Source organism: Lineus longissimus, chromosome 3 (genome assembly GCF_910592395.1).
Source record: "Lineus longissimus chromosome 3, tnLinLong1.2, whole genome shotgun sequence".
Taxonomy (NCBI): domain Eukaryota; kingdom Metazoa; phylum Nemertea; class Pilidiophora; order Heteronemertea; family Lineidae; genus Lineus; species Lineus longissimus.
In genome coordinates, this window is record NC_088310.1 from 24,736,594 (window position 1) to 24,760,838 (window position 24,245).

Genomic DNA, 24,245 nt, shown 5'->3' on the forward strand with positions numbered 1-24,245 from the left:
TTCTTCACATTGCACGGGTGGGGAATTCCTTAACATTATTGCATTTTCTTCCGGTCAGTCACTTTCCATAGTGATCTCATTACTTATTTAGTCCCAGCTGGGAGATTGCTAATGACTGACCAGCCTAGGTGGGTGGACCCTTGTTGGGCTTGTGCACTTATAAGACTTCTCACGAACTGTGGCCAGTTTTGTGTGGCTGGAATTGTGATTCTCATCTTGAGTCATGGCTTGTATTCTTATTGTCCCCTAGTTGGTGATATCAGCTCACAGTAGAATATAAAGCAAGGATATAAACTTTGTATTTGTTCCAAGCCAATTGGAAGTGCTATATATGCATTTTCCTTTACATCAGCAGGAAGTGTAAATCTGAGAGTTTTTTTAGTTACCGTACATGAAACATGTGTTAGCTATACAATTCTGCTCTCATATTACGTGTTCTCACTTTCTCAAAGATGTTTGTCCAGCTTTGTTGCAAAAGCGTGATTTTACCAAGACAACTCTTTAAGGAAATTATCAATTTCCTAGTTGCTGTGGTAATCAATTTTGGTTGCTAGGGTCACCCCCATCGGTGAGAGTTTGCACGCCATTCTGCCTGATTGAATAATAATGTTGGACATGCACGACATTATACTCCACTTAGATCCAACTCCCGAATGACATTCGGTCAGGCAATGCAAGAGATGTTTGTCACTTCTTTCCTTGGAAATGTGTGCTGCACGCAATTTTTAATAAACTACTAACACTACTTTTGTAGTCAAAGTTCTTTGTACCTGTTGACATGTAGTTGAATTTTCTGTCCAATTGACTTCTTGTAGTGGAAATGGATTTTTAAAATTTTATGGGGAAATGTTTGAAAAACTTTAGCCAAAAATGCTCATGGCTAAATTGACTTATGGTCAAGGGATTGCTTTTTGACGAAGAGGTACAAAAATATCCTGTTAAAGTTATCACCATCCTGAGCTTCAGGGCCTTTCACTCACCATTACCGAGCTAATGCCGTGAGTAAACTCAAATTGCCAGCTGTTCTCTAACATCACAGCACCCCTGCCGCTTGGAGATGAACGATACCAAATTTTGTCTCGAAGACCATTTTGAATAAATACCAACCTCTTTCGTGTTTCTATATTTGTTTCGATTTGTTCATTCCTTGCGTCCACAGCCTTAAATGTTTAATTCTAGGTTGTGTGAAGGGAGGTGCGTACATGATCTTGGTCATCCGTGGATGAGTTGTCACCTGCCTTTCAACCACTGGAGCTGGTGTTCTTTCCATGCAAGAAGAAGTGTAGATCAATATCTTAACTAGAGTATAAGTCTTTACCTCTTAGAGATAAAGGAAGGAATCTGACTTAATGCACCATCCCAGGAAACCCCTTTGTAACTCAATAACCCCTCACTCTTTCACTCCCTTTCCATTTCCCGGCTTTGAAGTTATCATGGCTGCATAATGGACATCCTGTCACCTTATACTTTTAAAGGCTAATGGTTTAGTTGGAGAGAAGCTCCACTTTGCCTCAGGTGAAGTCTGACACTTGAGTCAACTCAGTGTCAAAAGCTGAGCTTTGCTGTGTCGTTAAATCTGACGTGTTTAAAAGTAAAGAAGGCTGTTTGACAAAAACGTTGGGATAATATTTGGCTCATCGTACGTCAGTGGCCATTTAAGAGGCTGTTTTAGTTGTGATGCTTGACAAGAACTTTGGGGATAGTGTCAGCACTATGTAAGAAGTCCCACAGAAATCCTGGTACTTTAGTTACATGTATCACATAAAGATGTGGTTGCCATTCAACTCGTAGGGCTGATGGTGTGTTTTGCCATGCCAAGCAAATATTCTCTAATACATCATAGCCATCCTGTCAATCTGCCGATCTGCCAGTGTGCTCTTGCAATCCTGATTGCAGAAAAAGCAGGGCAAGACAAAACTCGCTTTCACTCGACAGACACCCCGAGTGTGAAAATGCCTCCCTCATGTAATGCAAAAGGAAGATATTGACTGTATGAGGGTGGCAATATCTTTGATTGACTTGACCTCATAAAAATGAATGTATTCACTTTCTTAGCCACAGTTTCCAGCCGAACGTCTCCAAAGACCTCTCAAGCGATCACCAGCATGAGAAGGGTTTTAAATGGCGTCCAATGGAAATCTATTTATGTCTGATATGTGAATGTTGCTTAACTGGATTAGAGGAAACCATCTCCCGAGGCAGTGTCTAGGATCAGAGCTGCCTACTATGGTTGTTTGATAACGTTATGTACGAAACTGGTACAGTCTGGACGGAATTTCCTTGGACTTGGTTGCAGGTTTTTGGTCAGGTTAGATTCATTGGTGTTTGGGACCGAGTTCTGTGTTCCAAGTGAGTTATCATGTAGCAACCGAGTCATGCCAATTTGGGAAATCGTACATTTCATCAGATAAATGGTGCTTCTTTTTCGACTAGCACAATCGCCCCTGAGTAGAACCCGCCGTACCCAAAATGTTCCAAATCATAGCTGTTCTGTCACGTTTTCATAGAGATTCTTATCAGATCATTTTCATAAAAATCGGCTTGGCAAGTATTACAGATAACATTGGCTCAGAAAAATAAATGAGGTTGTCATGTTTGTCATCTTCGTCAAATGGATGTGGCTTGACTGCGGCTGGACAAAGTTTTTTTTGCTGTGAAATATGGTGTCTGACATCCACTGTTGTGGTCACATTTTGAATTAGCGATTATTGACCATACAGGCACAGTTGATCATGTTGGTTATGTGTTAACTGTGCTTCCAGGGGGGATATTTGTCAGCACATCCAATTTGTGGATATGATTGCACTGGGAGATGCAACAAATAATGTGCAACGGAAGTGTGATGAAAAAGTGCTCCGCAACCAAGAGATTTTTTTGTCACCTTGACATTCAGAAGTTTTTATTTCTAGTACCATCAATAATATTGCTTGTCTGTCGTCTATATGTGAAGCTAGTTGTTGTTGAGTTTGATAGTCATCGTCGGTTGCATGGTGCAGGAAACTGCGATGACCACTGCAAATGAGGAACTTGTTGCTGGTGACAACAAATGTTTTGTTTGCGGTGTGCTTCACTATGCCTTGAGCAGTGTGTTTTTCTGTTTTCTCACTCTGGTACATTTGGCCCAACAACTTTAGTTTTGTGATGCTGTACTTTTGTGATGTCTAGACAGGAATTGGTATTGTCCCAAAGGTTTCCATCTAAAGATGTTGCCTTACAAAGGAAAACCTACAGGTGCGTAGTCTCATCCAAAAAGTATTGACAAAATATTATCCAATAAAGATCTGCATATGACAGAGTTACAGGATGTATTATACACTTTATGAGGGATTGAGTCAGTTCAAGCTAGACGTGGTTAAAAGCAACCATGCTGAACATTTTAATCCCACAATGAAATTTTACTCAATCAATTAAATTGATTGAAGATGCTAAAAAATGACTGTCACGTCATCGAGATCCACAGCGATGCTGAGTCATCTTGGCACTTTACACTGCGGAGGGTATCAATCCACATTTTTTTGAAAAACCTGAGTGTTGGAAGCTGCCATATCGCACATGAGGCAGAAGTGACAACTTCTTTGACAATTAAAAATAAGGTCTTCTTTCTCTTTTCAGCAGTTTTTGATTGGGCACTTAGTGTGTTACTGATATTCCTAGTTGCTGCCAGTTATGGCCAAAATAATCCATTCTGGCATTAAGTCATGAACGTTTTTCATCGCCCCCTTGACCCAAGCCACGTCACCACTGTGGCCTTAGGTGTCGTCGTCAGTCGATATCAAGATATGTCAGAACCAATGAAACACTGCCAATGTAGTTGTTGATGTCGTACAGATTCTGCATGCAAAAATCAGCTCAAAATTCCAACCGCTTCATGGATTTCAAATATTTGGTAAATTTTGCAAAATTCTGCCATCAAACTCAAAAAGCTTATATGATACCGTGGCATTCTTCGTCCTTCGGTGTCCATCGTCATCGTCCGTAAGCTGAGCACGAATCAAAACTGGTGAAACGAGCCAGAAACTGTTCTCCCCATAATCCACTGCAAATGACATGAGGTGAGCATATGGTCCCTGGACCATTTCATGTTTTCTGGCATCAACCATTATTTTAATCAACATGGACCATTTCCCACCCTTGACCTTTGCAAGAAAACACCCACTTGACCAAGTCTTCCACATTGACGCTTCGAAGCAAAGAATTGGAAAAAATGTCGATTCTCAGACCAATCGATATCCATTCAGAAAGTAATTAGTAGAGAATGGATGGCAAGGCGGACATGATTTAGATGCATTTAGCCTAATATTGATTGGAGACAAGAAGTAATATATGAAGTGTACCAAGTGTAATACGACGCATCGTTACTTTCATCTAATAACACCCTGATTTGTTGGATCTTCCCCTAATGTTGACGCCTTGGTGAGCACTGGCATGGTTCCCATCCCGGGCGAGTTCGTCCAAGATCAAATTCCCCTCACATTGTGGTATTGATCTTGCAGTCGCCATCCAATTTCTCCCCAATGTCTATGCACCGCTGTATTAAGCCAGGCATGGAATTTGCGTCTTAGTGGATGCTGGGGCTGGATAAGCTGAAATATGCTGCTAAAAGTCGAGACCTCAATAACCACGGAGCTAAGAAAGTAGTTGTTATTTTTCTGATGCAGCTCAGATATCATATTTTGTGTTATGTTATCCGTTCTTGAGGTCAGAGTCATTTGGGACAAGATTTAAACCCCACTGCATCAGCCCTTAATCGCCCTTCAAGCTGGGTTCTCGTAATTTCTGTTGCAGAGCAGAAGCTTAGTGTATTAGAGCCTGCATCGTAAGTGGCATCAAAAACTAAGCCAGAAAATGTAAATTTAGCCCTATTGGATTTATCTATCTGGAGAAGTGGAGCTCTGTTACCCCACGAACCTTGTGAAGTTTACAGTCTATCGTGATCACAGCTCCATTACTCATAAATTGCGGCTTTCTTCAGATTGCTTGGCAACTCATAATCGTACATCCAATGTAACTATTGCTTGAAGGAATCATTTCTAGAAGTATTAGAAATGCTTTGTAAGTGCACAGTTTTGTGACTATCTCTCATAATCTGTGTCTACAGGTGACAACAGTGAATATGAAGTTAATGGTATATCACTCTGACATTTGTCTAATGGACTCGTGTTTCTTACAAATTTTTCTATGGCTCGACCTGAGTTCTATGCAATGCATCCTCTCTGTGGGTTCTTGACTCATTCGATGTGTCTTAGCAAAAAAAGGAGAAGACACAGCCTATTCATATCCGATGTGCCAATTACTCTGAGATATTGGCATTTCTTTTGCTTGGTTATTGGCAGGCATAATAATTGCATTGCTTTGCTGCCTTGGTATGTTATTCTTTGTCGTGGTCAGAGAAGCTGCTGTCCAGATAATGATATGTGACCATCTGCTCTCTTAGTGTTATTGCTCTTGCAGGAGTTATTGTGAAAAGTGACTAATTCTGATATCAACATTGGTAATGCTGTTGATAGTCATTCCATGACACATGGCCACGTTTGTATCACATATGTCTTCCACCTGATGATAGAAAGCAACATCAAATTGAAATTAAACTCTTTATTCAGTTCACCAGAACAATATCACTAATGAATCCTATTAAGATTTAAATGCTTTTGAAGTAATGGTCATTCCTGCATGAACATTGATGAAAGCGATATTTTCGCTGTGTGGTACAAAAACAAGTGTGTGTTATCCTGTGTCTGTCTTGCGATTCTCTAGTTTCACGCAATAAATTGGTGATAATGCAGGATCTACTTCAGGTATTGATCCCAATAGCCAAGCACCACATGTGCCGCTTCCTATTCACTTGACTGTAACTCCTCATAGGTTCTCACAACAAGCAGGACAGAATATCAAGAAAAAAACTTGAGTTTGAAAGAAGAGCACTTTCGCTGAAAGCGTTACCAAGGACATGACAATTTAAAGAAGCTAGAGAGGAAATTGAACTGCTTCCACACTTCTTTTGATGCAGAACTGGTATTGGCAAAACAATTACATGCTGATGATTTTGTTCCTGGGGTATGAATGTGAAAATATATTGAGAAGGTCGCTTATACCAATACTACAGATGGGGGTTGTAGTCTGACTTCAATTTCTCTTTGTCAGTTCGTGACCTTATACTCTTCAATAACCTATTGAACTGTGAGTCATATTAAAACAAATACCAGTGGGAATCTGGAAAGGGCATTCAGTTCTTTGTCAATGATATTAGCTTATTTGGTATTGTCGGAAAACTTTGATAGGATAAGAAAAACAGACCGAGAGATCACAGCAATATTGACTTATCATTGAAAATTCTTTTGGCACTCAATGATAGACTCCTTTCTAACTGTCGTTTAATACCTCTGCCAAATCTCATTGCTTTCAACAAATCCATATCAGAGAACACAAAACTAATGATGTTTACTGTTATTCACTTTGAGACAGCCCCTTCACTATAGTATATTGACAGGCGATCGATCGCGCTACAGTGATTAGGCTTGTGTTTTATTGGCATCTATACACTCGATAGTTGGCCATGAAGAATGACAAGAGTGACAAGATATGTCGCGTAAAGAAAAATACTCCATGGTCTCATGGGAAGTGCTTAGATTGGTGACATTTCTGGATTCGAGGTGTAATGTTTATATGACTTGGTAAGATATTACGGAACTCGTATAGGAAATCAATTATTTGATGTCAGAACATCTCTGTGGTTGTAAAAGAAGGTCATGGCAGAAGTTTTAAAAGTTTTTCTGAGCTAATTCTAGTTATCGCTTAAGACTTACACTGGTATTCATGATATTTACTTAGACATGTTGGAAATATGTAGATTTGAATCTGATAACTTCCTTATTTTGGTTCTTCAATATTCAAGAAGCGAACTGTAACATTGGCATCCTTTTCTGCTTTGTCAGTTTCTGTTGCCAGTAGCATCCATGAGAACCTTGAGGGGTTGCCAATACAATCTGACAAAGACATAATACTTCATTGAGCAGCTGTTTGCGAGGGATATTGTAAAATGTTTACCTGCCTTCAGCAATAGCAACTAGTCTGCTGAGGAATTGTGACAGCTAGGTGTGGCTGGCATTGGCAATGTGTCTAAAACATGAGGAATGTTACAGCAACAGCCAATGTTGTATAAACGGTCAAGATCTTAGAAGGCTTGGCTCATTCTCTTAGTTTCCTTTATTTAATTAGGAACAATGCTCCGTTGTCAGGGAGCTGTACTTAATAGTGCAAGCGGTGGAGACATGAACCCCAAGGAAAGTGGCCTTAACTCAAGCAATGTATAAATCGTTGTTTTTTTTTATGGCTTCTTGGCAGAGAAATTCAGAAAAAATGTTGCGAACTTATTTGGTTTAGACTTGTCAATTTATCTGCCTCAAGGCTCATTTCACCACTAAACAATAGAAGTGTAAATCCATCTTAAGAGGGGACATGGTATTTCCCTTTCTCCTCAATTGACAATCGGCTGCATTGCCGGTTTGAAGAATGATACTCCGCGTAACGCAAACAAGCTCCAAATGGCCTCATTTCTGGTCTTATTTGCTCTTTTGGTTGTACTCTACACTTTTATTTGCCAATTGATCCTGTTTAAACATTAGTAGGCTCGGATAGGATTTAATGATCATGGCATATGGGATCTATCCTCAGAATAATTGTCATTTCATCACCGATAACAGCTATAGATATTCTCCAGTTCAAATGAATTTTATAAGAGGCAAAAAAATACCGGGTCGCTGGAGACATATTGCAACTTCACCATACAAGCCTCTTTAGCTTCAAGGGCATTCATAAACAAACCGTGTCCCGCTTCATTTTTTTTCCAGCTCCCATCTCACACCCGCCACCGAATTTCCTCATAACCAAGGATGACCAAATTACCTAACTTCCATTTTCAGCAAAGCTTGTCAAATTGTTTGGTCTCGTTCCAGTTGGCAGTTAATTAGGATAAATGCACTGTTGTCAGCTATAGATGATGCACAATGCTATTCATTATAGTCGAACTCCTTAAAATCAGTCTGTGTATGCATGATAGCATTTATTCATTATATTTGCCTGTTGGGCTGTGAGCCAAATCCAAAAAGCACTCACATCATTTCGGGGGTTAAGTATAAAAATGAATTTGGTGATAATATCCCATTTTAGTTCATCATTTCACTCCTAGGTGGTCAAACCTGTTTCTTCAGTTCTGCCACCTAGGACCTCATCAACTTCAATTATTTCTTCCTTTGAAATAGTTTTCTGGTCAAAAGTATCAATATATAGTGGAACCCCGGTAACATGACCACTCATGCTCAGGCTACATTGTGGGTCACAGTGAAATACGGGTATCCTTTGTTTTTGTTGAGCACTTTATTTACCAATTCGTCTGATTCATGTATCTGATTGCATACCATTTGACTCTTTCTCAAGAACTTACTTGAGAACTACTTTGATGGTGTCATTAATTTCATTGACCTCTCACATTTCTGTGAAAAAGAATGTCTCATTGGCTCATCTTATTTACAACACTTCTATGATTTAAACACCTCGTATCGACTACAAGCTTGACACATCATTTTCAGACTGCAAGAATGGTTCAATATACTGTAGATATACCAATCCATTAACACATAGCAATCAATGTGGGAATCATATCATATGCATTTTATTTTTGCAAGTGAAACGCTCACCAAATTTCACAGATTACAGCAATCAAGAATGATTTGTCAAGACATTTACTTGTTAGTCACAAAGTGTGAGGTGTTTTGTCAAATTCCAACACCTGTTATAAGGGCCTTCTAGACATGCTTGAGTAGAAAGATACCAGCTCCTTTCTTCCATTCTCTTCCAAACTTCTCACCACCACTCATCAAAATCTTCATCATCTTCTAGGATCACATTGCACTCTCTTCCTTCCAAGGGTGTTTCATTTCCTTCACTATAAATGACACAATCTCTTGTAAATTGTACTCGTTCTTTTGTAAATTGGTGCTGTAAGTGTCACTATCAACACACATGCTGCGTTTTAGTGAGTGTTCTCGTATATCATGTATTGGTCCTTGCAGCCTCTCACTGTTCTGTAGTGGAAAAGTCTGTGAAGCAGGTTGTTAACTTCTAACCTTGAAATGCTTACTTCTTGGTACAGGTCAAAATATACTTATGAAAAAATTAACAACATGTAGTTTAAGCTAACCGCCTGTCCTGTGAGTTCTGCAATAATCTAAGTTTTATATTCTCAAAAGCAATGTGTCTTTTGTCTGATCAGATCTTTCAACTTTAAATCGACACAATATGGGCTAACGTTAACAGTTCCTTTTGTTAATCTATCAATGTAGCAATATCTATTGAAAACATAATATGTCAATAAAATTTCAAATAAAGACAACCCTGCTATAAAAACTCTTCCGAGTTCGTCGTACCAATTGTATCTGTACCTCAGCTCTTTCATTGCTTTTTCAGATGACATGACTGGTGAAGCCCGGCTCTTGGAGTTCAAGGATATAAAGGTTGGAAAGGTCAACATCAAGGAGACAGACAAAGCCGCAGCTGATGAGGGGAAGGAAGAACCTGTCAAAAAAGCAAAATACTCGCCATTCCTTGGCTACATGCAACAGTTTATATTCAATGGTAACCATTTCTTTGAAATGGCCAAAGAAGGAATATACAAAAACATTGAGATTACGGCAAAATTTGGAGAGACAGGAAAACTTGTACAGATGCCTGTGACTTTTAAATCGGGTGACTCTTACGCTTTATTGAGCCCTCTAAACATCTATGCAACCTTCTCAATCTACTTCCAATTTAAAACAACTGATGAGAACGGCCTAATGTTTTACAGTGCAGGTAAAGGGTATGATTTTATCGCCATAGAAATGGTGGACAGTAAAGTAAATTATATCTTTAACACCGGGAGCGGAACGCGCCTCATGGTGTCCAACACTAAAAAACCTCTTAATGACAACATGTGGCACGATGTTGCAATCCTTAGACCAAATTTACAGAAACAAGTACTAAAGGTTGATGGAAGTGCGGCGAAATTGACCACTCAAGATGATAGTAACGCTGTCCATTTTGATTTGGAGGGACCTCTGAATGTCGGAGGAGTTGAGAAGTCTTTATATAATTCTTTACCAAATCTTGTGGTCTCAAAGCGTGGATATCAGGGATGTCTGGGCTCATTGGATTTTAGTGGAGTTACGCCAAATATCATGGAGGATGCCCAGATACCCAAAGAATTCAGGGCTGAAGTGATTGAGGGATGTAATGGTAGGTGGAATTTCTAATGCTCTTGATGTCAGAGATATTTGCAGAACACAAAAAGTAACTGAATATTTAGAACAATTCTGTGACCTTTCTGATTAGGATCTCGTTCCCTTATGTCAAATTTGAATGTCTAGATACCAGAGTCAATATTTCGCAAGTCATGAATATTCCACCAGTTTCAGTACTTGAAAAAGGCTGATGCTGAACAAGACTGCCAATATCTTTGAATTTGTCATGAATGTTGTTGGTGTTGTGTGGATTTATATTGTGTTTCATAAAGAGGAGTCATTGATTTGCATTAAGTAAATGCAGACAAAAGTTTCAGTCTGGATGTTAGGATACCAAAACCAGTTTTATCCATGACTCAACCATCTAACATTTGTCTTATCGTATTCATGCTTTCCGAAAATCTCCAATAAGTCAGCCATTCAGTCTTGACCTTTGTATGAAGAACAAACCATATCAGAATGATCCAAAAGGATGCTGTGCCACCCACTGAAACATGAGATAGATAACTCTATTTTATAGCTTTGAGCCACCGACTCTAAACGTGTTCCATCTCAAGTTCAAAAAAATCTTACCGAGGATTTGTTGACTAACCAAGCCAAAATGCACTTTTGGTATTGGTCAACCTTGGTGGATTGACCTCACGTGAAGAAATAGACTTGTATCTCTGGCATATATATCAGATTTACAAAAGACAGTCGGTATGATTGTTGGTTGCAGGTAGAATAATAGTTTGAAGCTGCTACCATGGTCTTTAAAGAAAATCATGACAAGAATACATGCCTGCTAATTAACCTTTTTCTATTGGGAATTAGTAGTGTTGCAAATGAGAATTGTGCATGCATGCCTTTATGTCCTCAGATGGCTCCAGTACCATTCTTGTACCTCTCAGCCTTGGGGATACACTATAATCAGCAACGTACATATCCCTAATTAGGGGTCCACTCATGGTGATAATTATAACTTGCTGGAGGATGTTGCATACACTCTCCCTGGATTACAGCAGCTTCCAGGAGGAGCACCACAGCAGCCTGGATGCTCTCTTTCTTCTGTCTTGGAAAAACTTTATATTCAACCAGTGCTGAACAGACTATTCCACAAACGTTGCCAGGACCCAGCCCTTTTCCACATTGCTTAGGCAAGTCCTTATGCTAACAATATCAGGTATGACTCATTTGCCATGGAGACAAATTTGACAGAATACTTCTTCTCCGGGATACCTCTGCATGGGAAGAAGTTGCCACACATGATCCTCTACTATTGCTACAATATCAAACATTTGCCAAATCAGTAACCTGATCTTCCGGAAAGAGCCATTGATTTGATGGCTTGGCAAAGTAATGCCCTTAGCCATCGAATTCCCATCATAATTGTCAATAATGACAACACAGGGGATGTTTATTCCTCGGTCATGAATATTTACCCAACTTGGTTGTCTATGGACATGGTGGATAAAGGGATAGCCTATCTGGAGGTTCTCCTAAACGTTAGAGACAAATGATTTAGAGGTGTAAGTTATGTTTTTAGCGCACCAGTATCATGGCTTATAGTATCATAGCTTTGTATGCTAGGAAACCATGATCCCAAAAAATTGCAGTCTGTCCACTGCACATCGTGCTGTACCTTTAATCTTTTATCAAAGAGAAAGGTGATGCGTTTTCCAATAGGCTTATTTGCTATCATATCGCAATCGATATACAAAGTCGCACGAGGCTGGCATAAATTTATGTCTGCAGACTTGAATAGGCCTACGCAGTACATCTGATGAAAAGCATGTTCCCAATTTTCCCTGACTCATTTTTGGCATGTCTATGAACTAATAGGTTGGATGAATTTATCAAAGAGGAACCAACTTGTTTACATGATCCCCACTTACTCACTGTAATACAGTGAAGCAGGTTTAGATCTTGCCTGCTTGTCTCAGTTTATTCCTCAGTACCCAGTATCAGATCCATTGAGGCATCCCCTATATCCAATGTTGAAACATGAAGGTTTATCCTTGGGGTTTAAATACATCTGGGATGGATATTTCGTTATAGCTCATTGTCATAAAAATTTATGAAGTTTCACTCGCAAGACAGTGTCAAGGTATCATTGTCAATACTTAAAATTTGAAAATCGGTTTATCTTCTTGAAATAAATAACTAAACTCGTAAGTTGGCTTAAAATTTAAAAAGTCTAAAACGACTATCATGTAAACATTGTATAAGTAACACAAATACCTAAAACAGATATCATCCTAGTTAAGCTCCTCTTGTTCTCTAATCTTACGAGAGCCCTTGGGATTGTCTAGCAGACCTCAAAGCTTTTCACCCACACACTCCAGGGGCACCGTTTCTGCAGCCATACTTGACACTTGATGCTCGAAACCCTAAACTTATGTAACAAATGTCATATGTCAGTCTTTAGATAATCTTCAGAAAGCTTGAACTCTTTGCCAGTGTACAGATGGTTTAGCCTTAGTGAGACTTGTTATCAATTCTCACATTGTCAAAAAAAGTTTTTGGTGCAAACACTTTTTTCCACAAATGTTAGGTGTACAGTTTCAGCAGATTGGGCTTGATAATTGTACAATAGAGAACATTATGTCTGTTCTTGCATCCGAGTTGAGTATTTTGGAACCTTCCATGCCGTTTCTTGACATGTGATGGTAATGTATTGGAGGCTTGTACATTACCATAGCTGGTATCTGATGATGTTAGGGAGAATATGGAAAACCAATGAGACAACCATCTGCCATGTTCTTTCCATGGTCCACTCCAGGTTATCTTGACATGAACCAACACAGCTCAGCAAGGCATATTGTGTATGAAATGTGCATCTTAAGATGGTTTATTGATCTGGGATGGGGTCATTGTACCAATATAGAAACCACCAAATCGAGCTTGATAAAGAATATGATGTTGTTGTTGCATCTTTTTGGGTGGTTTTGCTTTATTGCCAAATCTTGCCAAAGCTTTTTATAGCTTCAGACTAATTTGCTGTAAATCATTTCTCTAGTATCCAAAAGCTTCGAATGATCATGTTCTGTCAAAGCATTTATTTCTTCCGATATCTGTTTTGATCATTTCTTTTATCACCTGTCAATGTATGTGTACATAGCTGAATCATAACCACTGTTTCTACCTTCTGGCAAGTACAAGTCCAATACCATGATAAAAAAGTATCAGATATGTCGATATGTTTTGCTGAGGATATTGATTGTCCAATAATACATCATTCACTATGGGCTGCCCAATGGTAAACAGAATGGGAAAAAAGCTTCTATGACAAAAAGGGTAGAAGATGATCCCGATTAGAATAACAAAATAGACAGGGGAGTAGCATGCCATCTTGCCCTTAATGACCCTGCTTTCTCATACAAGCAAAATGACATGAATATCTTTAATGTGACCTTGCTACATTTATTGACCACAATTAGATTGGATTATCCAATATCAAGGATAATAATGTCCATTCTTGTTTACGGGGGTGTCATCTTCTGAATGACAATATGAGGAGCTTCGTGCTCTGATGTCTTGGATGGAATACTCAGGCATTCCGCAAATGAGCTACTGCTTCCCACACATTATGGTGATTGAGATTGGAAAGCGGCCGCTGATTAAATGAATGACAATTTCACTGGTCGCAGGGAAGAAATCACTCATTAGCAGAATGCTTTAGGTAGTTTTCAAAAGTTAGTTGATGTGGTAACCAGCCTAAACATGCTAAAGGCCTTTAGGCTGGTGACTCTAAGTTCACATAGACAAACGTGACCAAAATGGCATGATATCCTGAAAGTAATCGAATGTCTGCTTGATGAAGATAGTCTCAATTATGCAGTAAGCTATTCCCCATGAAGCCAAGCCATTGACTTCAATCTTTTCTCAGGGTCTTCTGAAGGGCATCAAGATTCAGATGATGTGATTCTCTCTTTAAATATCAGTAGCAATCTTCCTTAATCCCAAGTCATTGAGTGGAGTCCTTTCTTCAGGAATTCTGATGTAACTTGACAGGTATCAAATATCAGCGTGTCTCCCTCATCAGAAGCAACTTTTCCCTAATCCCAAATCATTGACAGGAGTCCTTTCTTGAATGCCAAAGCATTGCTGCCAATCTTAAGAAATCTAAAGAATGTGCACATAGCTGCAGGTCATGAAGCCCCTGAGGGAGACGACCATGAGTAATAATCCAGCGATCTCTTACTCATCCCGCCTGATTGCCCACCCCCAAGATACCTAACTGCCCCTTGATAAACCATCTCGCTCTCACTTAATGGTGTTCCGAGGAGCATTCAGATCTTTATCTCGGTGACCAATATGTAGTCCATGGTATCTGAAGCAATAAAATTGCAATAAGCAAGATTTTGGCATTATCAGAATTCGGCAGATGGTATTTGAGGGTCAGCTGTCTTGGTACATGAAACCTACCTTTTTGGGTCCACTTTACTGGCTAGAAGTAACTTTTTGTGCAGTGTGATGTAACTATTGGCAAGGCCTGTAGATTTAGCATTGACCATGGGAAGCTTACTTGTTGTCAAATAAGAAGGAGATATACTGTATAGTCACCGATATATAAGACTGCTTCATTTATTACAAAGTAATACAAAGTTAACCATGTTGACACAGAGGTCAAGGGTGATGAATCTGACTTCATGACCATCAGAAAACTTGGTGTCATCAACCCATTTTCTATCCAAACGGAACTCTTTGAACAACTTTGTGCACAATATTTGTAGCTTCTCAAGTATTCAAAAACAGATAGATTGGTGAAACTGAATGCCACTGCCTCGGGCCATCTTTGGAAAGAGATTGGACCTATTGTTGTATTTGCCTCGAGCTATCTTATACATTGTCCAAAAAGGTGAGTAAAAAAACAGCCTTTATAAGTAAATAACTTGTCCTTGAGAACCATGTGGGAGGTGAATGATCTTATTACATGTATAAGATCCTTGTAGCGAATACGGACACTGATCATGTTGATTGTTTCTTATGTGTGATGCCACGAGCGAATATTGTCATATTTCTCTCCGGCTGGAAGCTGGAGGTAAACCTGATAGTCCAGAATGATCTCTTGACTTATGTAGCTGAAGTGCTGACAGATGAAAAAGATGAAATGAACTGGTAGGAAAATTTGAATGTTTTGGGGGGGGGGAGGGGCCCATATAGGATAGGGCTGGAACAAAAAAGCAAGTTTTTTGTTTACTAGGCCTTATATTTTCTCAACTAATACAATAGTATCGGGAACAAAGTCATTAATAAATTAGCAAAAGGACTGAAGGATATTTTCGTGTAACAATGTGAAAGAGTTATCATTGATTATAACACAAAAGGGCATGTTTGATGTCATGTTTTTTTTTCAAGTCAATACTGTCGAAATTATTAAAAAATATAGAACTTCATATTGGAAGAATGCATACACTTTGATGAAATCTCTTTGGTGTATATATTGTATGCTTGGTGCCAAAACTTCATATTTTCTGGTCAGTTTGTTGCGAGTACATGTAGAGTAGGGTAGTGCCAACACTGAAAAGGTGTTGATTCATACTCTTCTCTAATTTCCTGTAGTGCTCTACAAACTAGCGATTTCTAATGCTGCCACCTGCGACTTAGCCATAAGAACATGATGATTGAGATTGGAATGGGTCACAGATTCCTTAAATTGCAATCGCAGCAATCGAATTCACTTTTTTGTGTAGCACCTATTAAGAAGACAAGGTAACATATTGACATGTATGTTCATCATGTACATGTACCTGAAAGTTTTACTTTAATTCCTATGTTGTATTTCTTCTATCATTTCAAACAGCTAATGGAGCCTGAAATACATCAATCCCAATTATAATCCTCAGGCCAATTCTGTTATTTCCATGCAAGGGTTACACGTATTCTATTGATGAATGAGTAACATATCCCAAGGCTTCTTTATTGAAAGTTTGAAATTTCATCCTATTCAAATTCCTGAACAGAAAAACACTCCAGCTCCATGCTGATAAAATAACTGTCAATACACTCCTACTGCATAAATAATAAACTTTGTTGCATCAGTTTTTTACCTGAAATTTCCTGGTTCATTTTAAAAATGTGGGTTCATTTTGATAATTCTGTCTGAAAATGCCATTTTCTGCCACACTCAAGTCAAGCATGGCAATCAATTTCGAGATAGGTTCATTGTCTACTTGACAAAGTATTTACCCATTTTTTCAAATGGTGTCGTCAGGTCTGATTGCGATAAGTACCAGCACTGGATATGAAAGTTCTGGATCACCGGAAACAGCTACTGATATTTGTGCATCCACTTCTCTGATTGTCCTCCCACCAATAGTATCAAGATAAAAGGAAGTTAAGCCAACGACAAGATGCAAGATGTAAAAAATTAGCGAGCATTGCATGATAATGCAATGATGAGATGAAAGGAGGGAAAAATATTGCTGTGTGGTGATTGCGTGTGGTCACAAAGGAGCATAATGAAGGCACAGCATCAGTATGCAGTGGCTTGCCTTGTTTGAAGAGTGTTAGTGCTAACATTCGTCTAACAGAAAGGATCACCAGGAATTTCATGGCGATGTTACTTCTTGTAGCAAGATTGTTTTCATATTTCAGAGTCAGTTCAAAATTCTGAAAAATTTTCAAAGAAAGAAAAGTTTTGGGACTGATGATGTTGCTTCATTTTGAGCAGAAAAAAAACAAGGGAAAAAAATATTTGGACTTAGAAATGTTTTCGTCTTTCAGAGTCGGTTCAAAATTCCCGGGGGCCTTGTAATGGTAATGAAAGAGGAAACCATTTGGGAACGACAATTCTTGGTCGTCATAGTGAGTGGTTGTCGACCGGGGTTCCACTGTATTTTCAATTCTAAAATGCCTATGATGCCTAAGGAAACATATAATCGCCCAGAAATAATATGGGAAATAGAATTTCAGCTTCATACTTAAAGAACTGAATAAGTCCAAAGTACTTTCTTTTTTTCTCCAATATTGGATAAACAACTTATAAATATCACATCGGAAAAGCAATATAGCTACTTCATCAAGGCTAGTGTTAAACCATTCAATGACCAACCCCAATGATCTCAGCTATTTATTTAGTCCTGTCCCCTCGAGCGAGATGTGTATTGTCAACAAAACATCTCGTGGCCATCTCTTTCCTAACATTTATTGCTACTATTAATACCTATGGTTACCAAGACTTATTGATACCGAAATTACTACCGACCAATTGCCATCTCTACCGAGTTATAAGCCGCAATGTACAAGTGGAATATTTAGAGTATATGTTATAGGTATGATGTATATATCATTATTGATCGCTGCCATTTTGGAGGATGACTAGATGACATCCAATTACCTGATGTATGGTTAAGGTGAAGCCAGGCAGGCTGGAGGGAAATGACTTGGTTTCCCAAAGGTCTTCAATAAACCAATGTGTCCCGCTGCGTTCATCATATTTCTATCCAAACAGTTCCGCCATTTGCTTGACTGTATACTCCAGTAATTACAATCTAGGTCCAGTAGTTATACTGAGGGTTTCCCTGAAAGGAGTCTGTGATGGACGTTTCATTGACCTTGTGGCCTTCTTCCTGTTCCGTGGGTTGAACATTGTAAACATTGTCTCGGGCTGTTTTGCTGAATAGATGCAGAGCTATATTGAGGGATGAATACAGAACTATATTGAGGGATAAACATAATTTGAAACCAATTCAATTCATTTCAAGAATATATTATCTGCTCAACTTTGACATTTTCCTGAGGGTTAAGAGCACTATAGTGTGTGCCATGAATGCTTTGAGAGGATTTGAAATGATGGAAATGTTTGTCTGTTGAAAAAGGTAAGTTGGACATCAAGAAACCTTCCCGAAGTGAGACTCACACAGCGACTAGCTGGTCAAATCTGGGGACCTCGGGACTACAGACTGCAAAATTCCAAGCCACTCGATGACCATCTCAAGTTGTGACAAACTTTCACGAAATCTGAAAAGATCGGGTGGTAGAATGAGAAGCTGGCAAAAGGATGTGGTGAAATGCAAGCGTTTTGCCTTTCTGTAATGAAAGTGACTTACATCTGACTGACCTAACTGAGAAAGGCCAAGGAGCTTTGTGTTATTCTTGTTTTCTATTGACAAAGCATTCTCTGTCTCTATTTGAAATAACGTTCCCAGTCACTATTTCATTAGCCTTTTGAAAAACCTCATCTTACGCTTCAATTAATTACTGTCATCCGGTGAGAAAGAAAGCAGTAACCCGTGTGAATTAAGCTTGACGAAAAATAATGAGCAATCGTTGAAGATGACAGGTTTTTCTGTTAGACGATTGAAGTGTTGAGTGTGAAGTTTGCCCCACCTTATGAAATTTTACAATGCATCTCATGCAGAATATTCAAACACTCATCATGTATCGTCACAACTGTCGTTTAAATTTTGGGGCAACATGGTAAAAAATATGTTCTTTTGAAAGATTATTTTCTTCCTCGAGCATCACTCACTTCTTGTATGCTTCCCTTTGTCATGTTTGGAGACATATACCTTGCCTCTTATACCAGAGTAACCTTGAAATGGTTTTGGTAGCATGGTTGACTTACAGTGGTATTTTCTGAAAGATTGTCTTCCTTCTCTGGCATCACTCACTTCGTGTGTGCTGCAGCATCACTCATTTTAAAAATATTGTATGCTCCAGCATCACACACTTCTTTATATGTGCTCTGGCATTACTTACCTCTTGTATGCTGGGCATTACCCACCTCTTAATGTGTGCTCCGGCATCACTCACTTCTTTTGTGCTCTGGCATCACTCGCCTCCAGCTACACTTTGCTCTCTTCCTCGGTGCCCCCCCCCTCCTTTGCAGACGCGTATCTTCAACACAAATCTTACCATTCGTCATCTTTCACTCTTAGAGCCTGTGGGAGTTTCAGAATGAACCCCGCTGTCAATGCTGATGGTGATCGGTGCCATAAATCACATGATTGATTGGCCATTCACTCATAAAATGTGCAGATCTTTGAACACTTTTTGCGGGGAGAAATCACATCCCTATGGAGTAGAGTTTATGTCATGGATGTGCTGACAGGCACCGGTGCATTGCTGGGCCAACTGCAGTGAAATTCCATATATTGCATCATTTGCATAAAATGCCAGTAATGCCATTCCACAGTTGAATTTTTTTTAAATTGTATACTGCAGTTTGGGAAAGGCTCTGGTGTAAACTATGAGCATAACAAAATATAAAACATTTTGTGTTGCTTGCTCATTTTGTCAAAACAGCACCCTGGATGACCTCTTTCTCCAGTTTGCCTGATTCACAGCCATGGCAATTGCATGACTGCAGCTTTACATCACTTTGCTAAAGATAGATATATAATAAATGATATTCATTGCAACTGATCTGAGTTTGTTACTTAATAACTTTAAACTACCATGATTCATTCCAGTTATAAATGGCATTTGTTCTATATTGCTCATCTAAGATGATGTTATTCTTTACTGACAACGTCCCTCGGGGGAGATCATCAATGATAAAGCATTTCCCTGGTGGGCTGTTATTCTCAAGCAATTTTGTTTATAATGCATTGCTTGGCTTGTATCTATACAGTTGCAGTCGTATTGTAGCTGTTGGTTGGAAACAAAGTTAATAAACCAATGAAAATGTTCTTATTCTTTTGCTGGGTTGCAAGTGGAATGAGGACAAAGTGTTTTTCTAGAGCAAGTTTGTTTCTAATGTAATACGTGGCTTGTAGCTGGCTATACAGTTGCAGTCAAATGGTAGCTGTTGGTTGGAATCGAAGTCTACACTTAAACCAAGTGACATTCTGTTGCTTGGGTAAAGCTGTCATTTGCTTAAAAAAACTGGGCAAGGCATCTTGGCTGTGGCCTAAATTTTGACTTCACACTTACCGCAACAGTTTGGTGAGACTACCATTGCCTCCATTTTGGTATCAATTACTTAAACATCGGTTTCATTTTTTTCACTTTCGATTGTGGGCAATACCTGTGTACAAGTTGACCAAACTCAATACAGACGATCAAGCAAAGTGGAATAAGATCTGTTAAACCAGTTTAGCCACAGGCCATTTTCCTCAGTCTATAATTTCAGTAAATCTAGAAGCTTCCTATGTTTATCTGATAGGAAAGATTAAAAGTGAAATGAAACTTTTTATAGTACTGAGACAACTCCCTTTCCCTTTGATAGCGCATATCTGATTTCATGTGATCCGTATTAAAAAATATTTCATCCGCTAATAATACTTCATTGAAGCCATGTGAATGGGAAGAGCCGTTATATCAAATATATGATTTTGTTGCAGGGCAAAAAGTAATTATTGTGCAAATATTAACTTAGATGTTTGGATTCATACAGTGAACATTTCCGTGTCTGTATCTGCATGATGTATAGAGAGTGGTCGAGTTTCAAAAAGCGAAATTGAAATTTCATACAAACTTAAAATGTTCCCTGAATACAAATTTATACAATGTAGCTGAAAAATCAGGTTTAACTGACATCATGGAAAAGCGTGTCTGGTACAGTTATTGTAGAAAACTTCTACACTATGTAATATAACTGATATCGTTATTGGAACCCAACAGAACCAGAAACAGAAAGTTGTTTTTGTGTCGGCCCAGGGGATCGATTTTGCTGTAAACATTTATGTAGTCAGAAAATTTAGTGGTGCACAGGAATTGATATTACCAATAGTCCTACTAGCATCAGTAAAAACTAGTGTTTGTTTATTCTTGGTGATAAAGCTTGAATGTATTCTGAAACAGATACCTTAAGTCGTTATGAATACCGTTATCTAGTGAATATCCTGAGGGTTTAAACGATATAAATGATCTATGAGTTGAAATGTTAGCTTGAGTTAACTTTTGAAACTTTTTTTATTTGGTGTGCTGTACATGTACTTAGATTTTGGTATCTGTTGACCGTTTTTGATTTGTTTGAAATTAATACATTATTTTATGGATATGTTTTTTGAAAGGACACCCAGTATTTTATCAAAAATACATGATCTTTTATCTATCTGACACTGTATCTTATAGATACATATGTAACTGAAAACTACCAAATTCTCGCCGTTGTTCTGTTTTCACAGATAATACGAATATCCTCAAGGTTTGCAGTACGGTTAAAATTACTGCAAAATTCCCTCTTAGAGGTCAATGATCAATGATCCCTCACAAATGCTTCAAGGAGTGGTTTTGGTTAGGGTTAGCAATTTGACCTTCAGGCAGTGACGACCTATTTTGGAATTTGTCAGGGATTCTACAATTGAGCCGAAAGTAAATTCCGTCCTCTGAAACTCTAATGTTATAGGACATGCTACATGTAAAGAGGTAAAAAAGCACATGACTGAGGTATGCTTTTAGCTCAACACACCCGTGTGTCACATGAATGTAATGTCCTCAGATCTCCCTGAAGTTGCAATATGCCAAGTTAATATCCGCACCGATGTCAGATCAAGTATCTGAAGAGTGGTGAGAGTCCATTAACATGTCTAACAGGATGCTTTTGATGTATTATGAGCTTATATGCTGTACAAGGAACCGATAATTCTGTGTTACTGTTCTCTGCTCTTTGAAAGGTTTTTGAGGTTATGGAAAACCAACAGGTTTAAAGTTTTTTCCGCCGACACAAATAAGCACTTCTTAGAGGTAGTAGCAAAATAACCAGTCACCAGTCATCACTCCACCCAGTCTCTTCCCAACTTCTTCAAGATCAGATCAATCTAAAAGAAGTGATCAAGTCGGACTCCCATGCTAATACTGCCAGTCTCTCTCATTCCAAACGCTACGATTCAATATCTGCACTCAATGTCCAATCAAGTAGCGTAAGAACCAGGACTTTTTTCGCCGCTCGCCAATGGCAGGATTCAATCAGGTGAAGCACACGCCATCTCGTCCTGTTTTCCTTCGGATCAATATGTTGTCATGGGAAGATCACTAAAAAACACATTAGATGAGCACAGATATCTTCTGAATCAGAAATAGACTAAAAAGAACATCATTATAAATCCAGTTTCCTGCTGACCTTTGAGGATGTCCATTACAGACTTTGCTAATGGAATTGGACTGAGAAGAGTTCTCTCAAAATCAACAGTTTCAATAATTCTTTCCTATAATAGACTAAAATTGTTTTAGGTTTGTGGATCGTCAAGTTCATGCTGTTTGACCTTGGAAATGGACTATAAAAAATTGCAAGTTTGCTTGGTGGTTTATCTTCAATGTCAAACCTATAACCATATAGCAACATTACCTGCTTGCTGATCACATCTTCACTGACAAATCTAAGGAACATTGCTTGCTAGCTTGGTGGTTCATCTTCACTGCCAAATCTAAGCATAAAGCAAAATTGGCTTATCTTCACTGACAAATCTTAGCACACTGAGCCACCAACATTTCTCTATTTGTAGCAAAGAAAACCCACTATCCGAGTGTTCTTCAAACATGTGTAATGACTATTCAGTGATTCCATTCCATGACCTAATCAAAAATGTTGTCGCTGGATCTACCTTTCCAAGCAAATTTAATCAGTATTGATCTTCATGTTATATTTTCATGTGATATTAATTGAATGTTTGAGTCCTTCGTACTTTGATCTCTCATTGCTTTGGAGATATTTCTTTATCTTAGTTCTGCTCCAATACTGCGGCTGGCATGCAAGTGATGCAGTTCATTTGATCATTTGGTAGTTAAAGGGGGGGGGGTTGAGACAGCTTATAATCTCAGTGTTGTTATGTGGGTAGTGTTATGTGAGGGGAATGTCTTGTTCAAGATTCAGATGAGCTGTGGATTGCATTGAGATTCGGCCCAAATTGCTCATCAGGAATGTGGAGCTGCCCTTTTATAATGGGGGTTGGGGCATGTACCTCCTTTCCCTTTTAAAATCTGCAGTCGCGCTTATAGAGAATATAAGCTCTTTCAAGATTTTTCCTGGAATATCTTATTAAAGGGGATGCTACCAGTATGAAAGAGTAGACTTGGAATAAGAAATCAAACTGATCAAATGATACACCTAACTTTAGAACATTGCCTTTACATCTCATATTATATATTTGAGTAGAATTCCATTTCCATCCAATAACCAATAACAACAATACACCATCGCACCCCCACCCGGAGCTGAATTATTTTTGAAACTCAACGATGATGACTTTTTAAAAAGGATTCAGTTCTTTGATCATCGATGTGTCTACTCATCCTTAATGAGCTATTGAATTTCTATCAACGTTTTCTTGGAGTACTAAGGTGCATGTGCCTACCCGAGACGGATAATTACTTTATATCCCCATCCAATATTTTTGTTTGGAAAGTTGATTTTCTTGATTTCTTGTTTTATGGTTGATGTTGACGAGTAGACTTTGTTGGTTTTTAATCGAAATGGTTCACAAGAGAGCTTTCACTCTGCTACCTGGACATGACAACCTTAAGAGGAATCAATAAAAGCCAGACTCGAGCATCTAACAAATAAAAAAAAACTGGTTTGCTTTGACACAAAATCTCCAAAACAAACAGGAGTGTGTAATCCGTCTGTTTGCCTAGAGTTACGTATCAATGTGTGACATTTTCAGTTTTCCTATCATGCCTGTAAAAAATACAGAAACGGGATGATCGACCCAAATATAAATTGAAACAAACACAACAATCAAAAATGTGTAAATGACTGTGTTTGTTATGACTGTGTTTATTGTGCAGTGTTATACATCAATGGCTATGTGACATTTTCAATTTGCTGCTGTAAATTTGAAGTTTGAACTGAGACATGTAGAGATTGGATATTGGGCATGAAATATCAGCGTGTTAATAGTTTCAGCTGTTTTGGCAGTTTTGTGTTCTTTGAGGAAGTTTTGCTTGAGGTTGTGAAACTGTGGAGCATGTTCTGGGATTTGGAGCCATATTTGTCAACCTGCCATTATATACATGCCTGCCAACACAGGCTGCCATTTCTGATATGCTACTCCATAATCTGTGATAATAAAACACCTGCACAGAATTTGGTGGTTTACAGCA

The 24,245-nt window shown here is 38.7% G+C and overlaps 1 protein-coding gene across 4 annotated transcripts in view; it reads left to right on the plus strand.

The window, feature by feature from the left end:
- LOC135484320 (neurexin-1a-like) overlaps positions 1-24,245 on the plus strand; it is a 372,440-nt gene that overhangs the window by 287,131 nt on the left and 61,064 nt on the right. For all 4 annotated transcript variants that reach the window (XM_064765666.1, XM_064765669.1, XM_064765667.1 and 1 more), the window contains one exon: positions 9,463-10,269. In XM_064765666.1, coding sequence (XP_064621736.1) covers positions 9,463-10,269 — 807 coding nt within the window. The remainder of the gene's footprint in view (positions 1-9,462; positions 10,270-24,245) is intronic.